The 13950-nt window shown below is 36.5% G+C and overlaps 1 protein-coding gene across 1 annotated transcript in view; it reads left to right on the top strand.

The window, feature by feature from the left end:
- The window catches only part of DOCK3 (dedicator of cytokinesis 3), a 216017-nt gene that overhangs the window by 73880 nt on the left and 128187 nt on the right, over positions 1-13950 (top strand). Inside the window, exons 8-9 of the mRNA XM_086619278.1 lie at positions 4713-4797; positions 13188-13229. Of these exons, the coding sequence (XP_086475404.1) occupies positions 4713-4797; positions 13188-13229 (127 nt within the window). The remainder of the gene's footprint in view (positions 1-4712; positions 4798-13187; positions 13230-13950) is intronic.

Here is a 13950-nt window from a genome sequence, read left to right on the forward strand (position 1 = left end):
GCACAGAAGGATTCACAGATAACTGAAAAGTTACAAATGAATGTTTAAAAAGAAAAAGAGAGAAAAAAATTTTTAGAAATAAATCCTTCACACTGTCATGCAAATAAAGTGAAACACTATTTTAAAGTCATGGTCTTTCTCTTGCCTCAAAATTGCAGTCGGAAAGCCAGTGGTAGTTGCAAGGTTAGTACTTACTAACTACTAACATGTAACACTAGAGGGAATAGTGTGATCTGATGAAGTAAGCATAGTCTTAAAACTCAGAGGCCTAAATTTCAATGCTCACATCCTTAGAAGATTATTTTTGGACTTTGAGTGACTTACCACTTGTCATATTTTTATTGGCATTAAAGGAATAAAAATTACTTCTTGGTACTGTTGCAACAATTAGCTTAAAGTTCATAGAATGCATTCGGAGATATGTATTAAATGTACATATGAGGTGGTAATATCTGGAAATCAGTGGGAGAATTAAACTCTTATTGCAGTAGTTGTCATTGTTGCATCGAAGGTGATCAAAGCAAGAGTGAACAATTTAAACAACCAGAGTGAAATGCCTTTAAAAAGGTTCAAGAAAGAATAGTTTCCATTTTTGTCTAAATATGTAGAGTTTTTTCCCTCTCTGGAATATACCTGTAGTAATGATTGAATAGGAATTAAAGCTGCGAGGAACTCTCTTGGATGTCAGTCTTTGAGGAAAACCTTAATAGCCTCTCTCTGTAGTCTGTACTTCCATGATCAGAAGTATTTGCTGCCTTTGCCTTTTAGCAATTCTTTACTAAGATTACTTACCTTCATCTCATAATCTTCATTTTAAGAAAGAATTTCCTGTGTGGCATTTCATCAGTACTTTACTAATTTCTTTAGAGATTACAGCCCCTGCAGGTTCTTTATATACAAAATAACTTAACTCTGTCAAATAAAAGCATCAGGTTGTGTTAGCACAGTCCAGTTTTCACAAACATGTTTCTCATCTATTACATTTTTCATGGATTTCTATGTAGTATTTCCTTCAAAGTATTTTTAAAAATGTGCACATAGTTTATGTGAATTGTTATTAGGATCATTTCCTTTCCCTTCACCACCTTGATAAATGTATTTGTGTATGAGAAATACGAATGATATTAAATGAGGCCTTGATGTAATCAGAGAGGGAATACAAGAAAAATTGGTGGCTACAAAATTAAAGCTGAAAAGAGCCGAGGTAAAGTGTGCGTTTTTGGAGCAAGGGGGATGAGATCTTGCACACTGTAGAGGTGCGATGAGTTCTCCCAATCTGTTCTTCAAGATTAAAGACGTTTTTTTAGTTAAATGACATATTTCTGCAGGGCTCTTCTAGGAAGAGTTGTTATGACTTGTGGTTTTATGAATTCTAAATGGTGTAGCATTCATATCATAAATAAATGAAAATATTACAAATTAAGATCATTCTTTGAAATTACCATTAAAACTAATTGATTTTCTCTAGAAGCCCAGTTTAACCTGAAGTAGAGTTGTATGTTCATCCCTTTTAGTATTAAAAAATGCAAGTATTTTTGTTGTATTGGCTTGTCTTCCTATTACTTTAGAGAAAAGTATCTAGGGATTTGGGGTAGTGCTTTTTTTTTTTTTTTCTCCCAAAGTAAGGAAAATTCTAAAGACTTCTGTGTGAAAGAGGAGGAATATCTAAATGTCAGCTGGAGTTATCCCAGGCATATGCTATCAAGAGACAGTTGATAGGCTTGGAATATTTCGTAGGTATACTTGGGAAACATTTCTGAAAGGCGGTTCAGTGTTAAAGGCAGAATGAAAAAGCCCATGAATTTGCTTGTAAAAGAAAGCTTTGTGAGGTTTCTTTACTTGTAAAAGAAAGAGAGGAGCAGTCGAATAAACAAACCAGCACATTATCTCATTTTTATGCATGCTATGTTTTGGAGAAATACTGCTTGGCAGCTGATGCGCTTATATTCCCACAGTATTTGATAATAGAGGCTGAAAGTGGGCCACTGGCTATCGTTGCCACTTCAGGCATTATGTTGTCAGTCCTTCGCGGACAAAAAATAATTGATACAAATTAAATGCATAAACCTGAACTTCCACCTGCACAAGAAACGAAAGCGTGTGAGTACCACAGCAAAAGACACCTTTATTTATTGGGAGCAAGTGTTGTGCGGGATTAACGTAGAATTAGAGAATGAGAATCTTCTGGGATGGCAATCCATGGCGTTAAGGGATTTAACTAGAAATGGGATATCAGCTAAGTGTCACACGGATGCTACTGCAGTTGTGTTGAACATTATTAAGTAGAAGATAATACCTTTGTCGTGTGTTGAGTAATGAGTCCAACCCCTGCTTGGCCTCAGTTCTCTAGAGAGGTGGAATTATCGTAGAACAGTATCAGGCTGTCATGAGCTTTGGCAGCTTTCTCTTTAAAACTTCCGTGGTGCTTTGTAACTGCGTTGGTGCTGTAATGCCATAGTCTGTGGTTTTGATAATGTTGTTAGGAAATAATTTGTTTGTATGTTGAGGAGAAATTTCTTTATGAATATACTTTCGGGGTATGTGTACGCACGTGAATGACAGGCTGGGTGAGATATTCAGATTCGGGAAAACTTCTGTGAATGAGCATGATGATTTTTTTTTTAAAAAAGAACTTTGAAGTGAACTCTTTGCATATTACTATTTTTACCTGTTACCATTGCTTTTCTATTCTATTTTTTGACTTTCTATTATGAGTAGGCTCAAATGGCAGCTGCAGTTAATGATTACCTAGTGCATTCTTACTTTAATATTTTTCATTTGGTAAATACAGTAACTTTCATCTTTGCAGGTGCAGTTTTCGGAATACTGGTCTTGGGCCAGGGATAACTTTTTTTGATAAGTTTAATCAAAACAAAGTGTGTAAAAGGTGTATAAACATCACTTTCACAATTTAACCTTAGAGTTTAGAAACTGGTATTTGGCATGAAAACTGCATTGAAGAAGGAAAATAGTTCCTTTTTCCATTGAAAATATAATTGGTTTTGGCAAAGATCTAAGAATGTGGAAATAGTACTCCCTAGCAGTTGTTTCCAAGCAAGTAGACCAGAGCTGAGCTATATTTTTGAGATACGATGGTTTAGGGACATAATTAAAGAAGAAAAACCTGATTGAGCAAAGTTTCAAGAAGAATTATGGAGTAGGGAGACTTATGGGAAATTATTCGAAGTACAGTGGTCAGCAAAGGTAACTGGGCTTCATAGAAACCACTGGCTCTTCCTTGCTCTTTCAAGTTAATTGCTCGGAAAGAGACAATGTATTGCCTGGAGGCTTCTGTTTATTGCACCGTACAATTATTCTGCAGTACCTGAGAGGTTTTTTCAAACAAAATTTTTCATTTGCCATCAGGAACAAGTCTGTGCGGAATGTTTCCTTCCGATTACAAAATTAAATTGACTTCTGCTTTTCTTTTATTGTTAGTGACAGAAAGAGTGTGGAGGTAGTCCATAAGGACACCTCTTCTGAATTTTTTTTTTCTTTAAGGCTAATAAGAATTTCAGTATAAAATATCTGTAAATGAAGTACGGTTCATTCATGTGTTTCTTTAATTTTACTCCTAATGTGTGTGTTTAGAATACCTTTTTATTATAATTGTCAGAACTCTTTATGCCTTAGAACCTGAAGATCTACAGAGCAAAAGTTGGTTTCTGAGACTTTAGGTTGTTTTGTTCTGCAGTCTACAATTATTAATTAATTGTTAAGAGTTGTTCATTTATTTATCTGGATGTATCTGGATGTAAAATAGCTTATTCTGTCTACTACTCATATGCAGCTGTGATCCAAACTGCCTTCTTAATACAGAATTCTTAACTAGTCAGCCTCTTCGCACTGGTATACTTTTTTTTTAAATAATTTATGTATTTGATTTGAGCCGAAATTATATTTCAGTTAAAAGTGATTAAAAGGGGTTTTTTTCTATGTGTGTTACAGATATGTTCTTGTTGGTATTGCAGTTATTATTTATTAGAAGAAAAAATATTATGTTTATACAGTGATAAAGTTGGGAGGTTAATTGCATGAACATCAGGAATTTCAAAGCAGCTTCCCAAAGCTCAGTATCTGTTTGCACATTTGAACAGGGTTACTAATGGAACTCTTTTATGTGTAGCGAAGGAACCCACTCAAATACTGCAGCAGAAACCAGAGTACTAGCTTTATTTGCCTACTGCAGTTTCATAGAATCATAGAATGGTTTGGGTTGGAAGGGACCTCAAAGATCATCTAGTTCCAACCCCCCTGCCATGGGCAGGGACACCCTCCACTACACCAGAGTGCCCAAAGCCTCATCCAACCTGGCCTTGAACACTTCCAGGGATGGGGCATCTACAGCTTCTCTGGGCAACCTGTTCCAGTGCCTCATCACCCTCAGAGTGAAAAATTTCTTCCTTATATCCAATCTAAATCTGCCCTCTTTCAGTTTAAAGCCATTTCATTCATGTATGAAACTAACGTGTTCTGGATACTGCAACAATATATGTCAAGTGAACAAAAAGTAACAAGTTCATATTGGTTTTTTGTTTGATATTTGCATTTAATTTTATTTGGAAGGATTATCTGTTTAATGATTAATAATTGCAAAAAGACTTCAATAGTTAGAATTTCTTGTGTCGTTGCCCTTGAATAAGCACATGTAGTAGATAACAGTGAACACTAATATATTATACTTACCGTTGTTCCTTCCTTCTCTTTTGCAGGCATTTGGGCCTAGATTTAGTTCCTCGGAAGGACTTTGAGGTTGTGGATTCAGATCAGATCAGTGTTTCAGATCTTTATAAAATGGTAAGAAATTTGTGGGAGATTCCTTTGAGTTTTCACTTTGGGGGAGGGAAAGGAGGGAAAAAGTTTTTATTCTTTGCTGTTGCATATTTTCTCAATTAGGATAGTATCGTAAGCCAAACATCTTTTTCATTTACGCCCTGACCACCAGAATAGTCAGTGTCTCTAGTCCCCTGAATTTAGTAAGAATGAACCAGCCTTCTTTTGGAAATAACATGCTTATATACATTTTTATTTCCATTTACAAAGTAACATGGGGTGAAAACTGGAGAAGGTAACTTTGAATGTTGTTTCTTCCTGCGGTTTTCTTGGGTTTAAAATCTTTTGTTTCAGAAGTAGCAAAAGAAGCTCTAAAAAATGGATCCATCATATATAGCTAATGAAAATCCTTTTGAACTTTGATCTTTGTTGCTAAAGTCAGCGTACTGGCATTCAATGAAGTAGCAATAATCTTTTTTCGTTTATTTGTTGAATTAAAGAAAAATAAGGCTCCAGTCCATTCTCCTGCTTAATGTCAGGATCAACTGTCTGTCATTTCCGACAATTTCTTCTCTGTTTCTAAAAATCTCCAGTGGTTAAGACTCTACACGCTACCCAGGCAAGCCTTTTGCAGTTCACTGTGCTTAGAGCTTGGAAGTTTCCTTAATGGTGGTCTTGCACATAGAGATTTCTTGCTGCAGATTAAATGCTTCACATCTTCCTGTCATGTCCACAGAGAAACAGATTACTCCTGCCTGTTTGCACCACCCTTTATGTACTTGAAGACTTTTTAAGTCCCATTCAGTCTTCTCTTTCTTAGGCTAAAGAACCCCATTTCTTTCAATTTTTCTTTATAGGTCAGGTTTTCTAGACTTTGGGCTCCTGCACATATTTCACAGCTGTTACATTACGTAATCAGCAGTTTGCCACTGCCTGTTGCAAGTATGTTGTTGAATTGTGTCATATGGGAAATCTCTTGGAAGCTCCAGAGATCAAGTGTGGTTGTATCTTGCAGAGGTCTAGTCATTTGAAACCACCATGAGCCAGGCAGATTTCCTGGCAAATTTTGTTGATGGATGATGAAGAAGGCTATCAGTTCAACGTGCTTTTGGGTTACTTGATTGTTACTTCAAACAGCAATTACTAATTGCTGGGAAAAGTAGAACTGCTTCCTGTTGCAGGATCTAGTGTTGATCAGCCTCCTTCCATTAATTAAAATGTCTCAAACTTAGATTCCATCAGCAGTTTTTGTGAGTCCAGAAAGTCCATGAGAGCCACTATTTGATTCTTTCAAGAGAGTCTGCAGATGCAGATAAGGAATACTTACGTGAAAAGTCTGCTTCTAGGAGTTCCACAGATAATCGTCGCCCTGTTTCAAAGATTTTTGAGCTTACAGAAAAGAAGGGGAGGAAGGAGAGAGACCAATAAATAAGTTAATTTAAGCAAAACTAATCCGTGAACATTAAGGCCATCTCTGTTGTGTGGCAATGTCCATTAGAAAACATATGTGGTGCATTTGAATAGGAATGTTAGGATTTTCAGGAAAAGTAGTGCAATTCCTTCATTGTAGTGAGTTCTGACTTCTATCATGCTTAGTCACAAGTACATTCATATTAGTACGTAATGAAGTTAAAGTTGTTTTAAAATGTGAATTATGCCATTAATGAGCTCTAGAGCCACTAATGCAATTCACTATTTAAGTGTATTTGGACTCTCCATTGTTAGTAGATTATGTAAATTCAGTTACCTTTGTACAGGATCATGATGTAACTGTAAGGGAGAAATAGCATGTGATGTTGAGAGAAAAGTGAATGCAGACCTTTCCTGAGATGCTACTTTATTAGGAAAAAGGAAAAAAAAAAAAAACACTAACAGAAACCTCAAAACAAACAGGAGGGGGAAAAAAAAAAAAAAACAAAAAACAACTAGCAATTACTTTAATACAACTTCCTAGCTTAATGTTTTCCAAAGAAAACAGTGTTTTTTCTACATAAATATTGTTACAGTTTCACTCACTTGTAGTAAATGTTTAATTTACGATTTTAAAATGATCTTTGACCTTCAGCTATCTAGGATTAGGGAGTGATAGGTCGGCAGCTCGGTGTTTGGGTTTTTTGATATACAAGATGTACTTCTCCCTAAAACAAAAACATGTTTTGTGGATTATTTGCACCATAGAACAGTGGATTTCATGGAAAGAAATCAAAATTGTGTTACATAAATAATGATATACATCACTCTCTAGTACTAATTTTTAATGTTTGTTCCTGATTTGCCATAGGCCAAGGGGAGTTTGGTGCTATTACAGCTGAGTTTTCTTTCAAGTGCAGTATAGAAACAACAGCACTAAATTAAATCAGTAATGATGCCAAGAATGCACGAGAAGTTGCTGACAGGATTGCGTTGTTACTCTGTGTTTCATTCTGCAGGGTTTTTTACTCTGAATACTTGCACTACAGCAAATAGCTAATATAGTTAGTAGTTTCCACAGCACAGTTTGCTGCTCAGACCTGTGCTGGTAGCAGGACGTGATGATTAGTCAGTTCACATTTCACTGTTTGAGATTCAAGATTTTAGTTTGAGACTCAAGAAGATGGTGCTGTCTAATCATATCTAGTTCATAGTTAGAAGGCAATTTCAGCAACCAAAACAGCTAAAAACCTGTATTTTTTTTAACTTACATTTGGCAGAAATTGAAGGAAGAGAGTATTGGTGGGTTTTTATGTGATTTTGGTTTTATTATTTTATTTCACAAAAGCCCAGGGAGAGAATCCTCCTTACTCCTGGCCAAAAATTTAATGGGTTCTCAAGTGAGCCATGAGGTTTTATGTTGTAAAATAATCTTACGGGACTAGTTGCGAGTGCTGAACTACTTTCTCATATTTGCAGGATTGTAGAATGTTAAATGTACCATAGAAACAATCTCGAATTATCAGAACAACGGATGAGGTAGCACATTAGACTTTCCTATCTGTGACAACAAATGCAATCATTGTATAGAGTCATTGGACTTAGCATTGCTTTTCTTGGTAAATTTTAAAATTTGAGCACCTTTTTTAACTCTAATCGTTGCTAAGTCTATTTGTGACTATTATATGACTACTGTATTCATCTCTTCCTCAGAACTGACGTGCTTTGAGGCCTTATACATCCTGTTTCTCCAGGTTACTCATTATGAAGCTTCAGGATGCACAGCATTCGTCAGAAATCGTTGCGTTACTCCTGAAGGAAACCAAATTGCCCTTTCCTTATGACATTGGTTGTGATTTTAACTAATATGATGGAGCATTTTTTAAAAATTTACATTACTTTTGGAAACAGTGGGAAAATACGTAGTCAGAATTCTGCCACAGAGCTCAGTGCTGGACTTGCCACTGGATTGAAGCTGTCATTTGCAGCACAAGTCCAGCAGAATGTCAGAAACACTTGGATTGCATTTTTAAGTGAAAGTGGTTACACTGGAGGTTTTTGCAAAAATCAGAAACGTTCAAACCTGGTGATTAAATATGTTTTGTTTTTTTATAAATCTATTGATTTGTGAATGTGCCTTCAGGATGAATTTACAAGATGCATGAAAGGCACAACTATTGGCTATGTTACTGCTAGATCTTAGCCATTTCTTTCAAGCATCTGAAAAATTTATCATGAGTTTACCGGAGTTAAAGTAAGAGAGAGACAAGTCTCAAATTAATGCTGCCATCAATTCATAATTGCTTATTCTTTATTCAGACAGAAAATGAGATTGATAAGAATGAGTAGTTATAAAACTTGAAAGTACAGACTTCAGTTGCTCTGCTAGAAAAGGAAACCAACTGGACACAAACTGTGCACTAAGCTCATGAAATCTCTTTGTGGTTATTTTTGTTTGTTTAACAAAGCAGATGTCAGAGGACAGATTTGTGTCCATTTGGTTCTAAACCCTAGTAGGAAGTCCGTTGAGAATATGAAGATAGAAAGTAGTTTGTTTGAGACTGACTAGGTAATGATAGGATTCACCTATCAAACATCTTTAGGAAAGGCAGGAGGAAGAACAACAATAAAAACTAATACTGGTAGATAAGATATCGTGAGAAGCAAGTTTGGTGGGGAAAAAAGAGATAAGGACAACTGATATCTCTTTCAGCAAATTAAAAACAAAACCACAAGATACTCACTTAGAGGCCACGTTGAATGTATTAAGGATTCTTCATTGCCTTCGGTCACTACAGTGAAAGAAAGGGAAACTAAGATTACCAAGAGCAAGTACAGAAGAGCAGAAGTATAGAAAAGTTATAACAGACTAACACAAATGAGTAAATAGAAAAATTAGAAAGACAATGCACAAATTAAAGTCTGGCAAGCAAGTATTGTCAATTGCATAAGAAACAGTTTTATATCAATAAACTGGTAGTGATTGGGAAACTAGAAAGTTTTTATACTGGGGGAAAACCAATTGGTATGTGATGCAAGAAAATAATGTGGCATTTAATGTCCTTTTTGCCTCCCTCAAGCTCTGGTAAGGTAGTAAACTGCGTAAAATCACTAACAGTACCTGTGGAAAAGTGAAAGGAGTCACATCTGAACAGGGGGAAGAAGTTTATAAAGTAGTTATCAGTTGCAGGAGATTTAGAACTATATATTTGGTATGTCTAGAGAAGCCATGTCAGGCATGTTACTGATAACCAGTGGAAAGGTAAGTCAGGTTCCAGCATACAGGCAAAGGGCGAGCATACTTTGCATCTTTAAAAAAGGTGATGGAGGAGGAGAAGGAGCTAGTAATCATTTTCTCCCTGTAAAAAAAATGCTGGGACAGAAAAAAATATCTAATTATTTGCAACAAGGACGTGAGTAATAGTGACTATGAACTTGTTCTGAATAAGCAATTTTTAAAAATTCCATTTTTTTTTCAGAACATAAATGAGTCTAGTGGTTAGAGGAGAAGCAGCTGATGCCATATTTAGATTTTCATGAAGTTTTTTTTGGTTTTTTTTTTTTTTAATTGAAGTTCTCCAAAGGTTAGTTCTGGATGAAATTACTATAAAATAAACACAAAACTAATCAGAAAACGTATCTAAAAAAAAAAAGGTGAAGAATGGTTGTCAATAATTTGGTTAAATAGAAGGAAGGATGAATCAACTTTTATGATCATCCGCCATTTTATAGTTCTTCATGTTTCATTAATGACTGGATGATGAAACAGGGAGTATGCTTACCAAATATGCAGCTACCACAAAGTTGGAAGTGGTAGTATATGGGAGGAAAGAATGAGAATTCAAAATAATGTAGACAAATTGAATAAATTATCTGAAAAGTGTGGGATACAAGCGAGAATCATAAATGCGAGATTTTAAGTTCTGCAGTCAATTGTTTCTGAAGTACAAGTTGGGACACTACAAGCTTAGGTGGTTTTGCAGGAGAGGATTTGAGTATTATAATGGAATCACAAGCTGAATTAATTCATGTTTTCATGTTAATGATGGATAAGACAAGTTAGTGGGCTTAGGTTACAATGAAAAGGGTTCAATTTAAGCATCAGAAAGCACTTTGAAGAAAGTTATGCTGAAACAGATGGTCTTATCTGTTAAATTTGCACAACCTTAACAGGCAACTGTCTTTTGGGAAAAATAAAGGTAAAACTCATACCTTTTTTTTTTTTTTTTGAAGGAAGATGGATAATTTCTTAACAGTCGTCTTTTTCTATCATCTCCCAAGGCTTTTCAGGTTGCAAAGAGCCTCAGGGGAGATCTAGTCAAACTTCCTGCTCAATGCAGGATCAATACTGAATTCAGACCAGGCTACTCAGAGCTTTGTCCAGTTGGACCTTGAAATTCAAGGAAAAACATTGGATCCCTGCTCTGATGCTTGACTGCCTCGATGGGGTTATTGTTTAACTTGTGTTGAGATATCCCATGTTGTAGTTAATGACCGCAGTATTTGTCCTGCTGCTCTGCAACTCTGTAAAGAGCCTGACTGTGTCATCTAGATGATAACTTCATAGTCAGTGGAAGGCTGCCATCAGGTCACCTCTAAACCTTCTCTTCTCCAGACTGAGAAAGCTGCATTCCCTCCATCTCTTCTCATACAGCATGTGCCGCAGCTCCCAGCTGCTTTGGTGGGCCTTTGCTGAATGGGTTGCAGTGTTTCAGATGTAGGATACTGAATGCTGAGTAGAAAGGAATAGACGTTTTTCTCAATCTACTGGATCCATCTCTGTTAATAGAAACAGTAACTTGTTAAATGTCTTTGCTGCCAGAGTGCTCCCTTGACTTATGTTTGACTCGCTGTTTAGCAGGACCCTGCGAGTCAATTCCCAGCCTATGCCATGGAAGGTTTAGCCTGTCCTAGCTGCAGGACTTGTTGAATTTGTCCTTCCTGTGTTTCTTAGGGTTCCTTTTAACCAATTACCTAGATCCCTCTGAATGGAGGCCTCCTCCTTGCATACATTGACTGCTGCCCCCAATTTAGGGTCATCTGTGATTTGTGTTAAACCGCACAGGTCTCAGGATAGACCTCTGAAGAGTACACACCATCAACCACTACCTTTTGAGCCTAGCAATCCAACTATCTGGGTTTTTTTTACTGATATAGTTAGTCTGCCCCTGCAGGTGTAACTTCACAACTTGGGTACAAGGATGCTGCGGAAGACAGTGGTGAAGACCTTGCCGAACTCAAGATAGACAACAGCCACTAGTCTTCCCTTATTTACAGATCTGGTTGTTTTACCTTTGAGGGCAATTAGGTTAATCAAGCATGATTTACCCGTGGTAAATCCATGTTGGCTATTTTCAGTCACCCTCTTGTTCATGTGCCCAGAAATGGCTTTCAAGAGAGCACGTACACTTTGCCTAGCCAGAGGCAAGGGCACGTAAAACTCAGTCAGTGGTTGTCTGTACTGCAGTCATGTGGTCCTGAGGCATAAAAGCAGAGAGTTAGTGAAATCCAGTCTTTTGATTGTGAAAAATTTAAAACCTGTTTTTCGGACACTCACCATTACAGGTTTACCTAAATGTGCGCTCTGTAGGCAGCTGCATTCGCGGAGGAAACTGTAGCTCTTCAGACCACCTCTCGGGTTTCTGTCGCTTGAGTTTGTCTCCTGCTTTCTAACTTAGATTTAGAGAGGAGCCAGGATACCTTGAGCATTTTAAATAACTGGTCTTTTCTCTGCCAGCTGATTGCAGGTGACAGAAAGATTAAACAGGCAACTCAGCCACCTGAACTTAGAGGGCTTTAACATTCAGAAGACATATGGTAGTTAGACAAACAATGGAGCTGGTGATCGTTATTTCTTCTGCTGACAGTGTGAAAGAGGACGTTTTTATAACTGAATGTAAACAGATGTCAAAATATGCCATTTAACTTAATATCTTCTTGATTTAGTCTCATTATGAAGAGTCTCTCTCCTTTGTGGTAAGAAGTCTTATGTTCGTTCTGTGTGATAAACAGTGACATAGTCTGGAAAAAGTTGCTGAATATGTTTTGTGGACTATCTTTTACCTTCACCTCTTTTGAAGCTATGAGATTATCAACAAATCGTGCTGGTTCCTGCTACAGAGTGTGTGTGTTTGGTAAAAATAAGATGTTGGGTATGTAATAGAAGGATAGAGGGGGAGCAAATGAAGAGAATATTTATTAACAGGTGGTAGTGTTAATGTTAATATTTCAGTTTAAAATGCTAATGTTAAGGTAAACGTGTGTAGAACAGGCATGGCAGAATCATTACTGATATGGTTTTTAAAGCTCTCTGAAACCTTTTCAATTTAGATTATTATTTAAATCTCCCTTTGGAGATTAAGTCAGTGCAGTGAGACCATCAGCCCATTTTCTGATTATAACATCTCCTTCTAGCATAAAGGGCTTTAAATACAGGGTGATCCTCCAAGTTCTGTTTCAGTGATGTAGCTGTTCATAGTGATGCCTTGTTACAGATGATGGCCAGCTGAAATTGTAAAGAATTTCATTTTCTGATCATAGCAAAAAAGTTTAAATGAAGTCTAAAATCCATCCTTCTTTCTAGAGTTCTGTGTTTTTTTACCAAATATACCTTTTCATAGACAGCACACTGGTAGATGGGGATTAGTGGTGAGGTATCTCTCTGTTTAGCAAGAGAACAAATAGATTATACAGTATAGGGTGATGGACTTTCCAAAAAGAAATGCTTTTACAGTGTTGCAAATTCTGTCTAGTTTGTGACAGGCCATTTACTTTATAAACTAAGTTAACTACCACCTGTAAATTCAATTAGTTAGGCTAAGAAATGGCTGAACTGAGAAAAGCCTTTAGGCAAGCTAGTCATCTTCTCAGTGATGATGTACTGGAAAAAAGGCTGGCTTGAACAGTCATATTTTTACATTACTGTTCTAACGCTACACAGATATAATGTAAATATTTCTTACTTTCAAAAAGGTTTAAATTTTACAATTTTTGTGTCTCCACAGCATTTGTCAAGTAGACACAGTGTCCAGCAGAGCACATCACAGGTAAACATCATCTACATATGAATATTTGTTGTCTCAGATGCTTGGTAGTGTATATAAAGGTATGAACACTTCCTCACAAGATTCTCCAGTAATTAATTTATGGTGGTTCTTCAACTTCCTTTTAGGCCTCTTTTCCTTAACTCTAACTGTTGTTCTTGAAAGATCAACTTCTGTAGTGATATCAAAAGCCTCGGTCTGCCCATGTGAGTCGTCTTTCCACCTGCTAACACATGGCTTAGTAGGCTTCTGTTTCACATACCGTTTATGTAGTAATGTAATCCTTTCCTTGTCATGGAATCTGGGTCTAAGCTTTCCAAGAGAACTGTGCTTCCACAGGTACCTGTCTTTAAAATATGAGAATTTACTTGGATTTAATTTAAAATCCAGAACAAAGTTCATTTTAAGCTCTAGTTTTTAAACTGGTACAAAGCCGAGTTGAAAGTCTGAAAATGTTTTCTTTGTTAGTAGGTACCTGTCTACACATTCAGAGGAAACAAGCCTAGTGAGCTTAGGATATTCTTGCAATCTGTTTATTAAGATCAGTATACAAGGGATATAAAGAGCTATAAAAATTGAAGAATAATTTTATTTCTGATTATACTTCTTTTTTTTTAATCCATGCCAATTTTCACTGTTGTAAATAGGTCTTGATATACCAAGTCACAATGTAAACCTTTCTGCTGTTTGACTTGATTGGTTGCTCATGTTATCAACCGTTGTT

This window comes from Tauraco erythrolophus, chromosome 12 (genome assembly GCF_009769465.1).
Source record: "Tauraco erythrolophus isolate bTauEry1 chromosome 12, bTauEry1.pri, whole genome shotgun sequence".
In the NCBI taxonomy this organism is placed as follows: Eukaryota; Metazoa; Chordata; class Aves; order Musophagiformes; family Musophagidae; genus Tauraco; species Tauraco erythrolophus.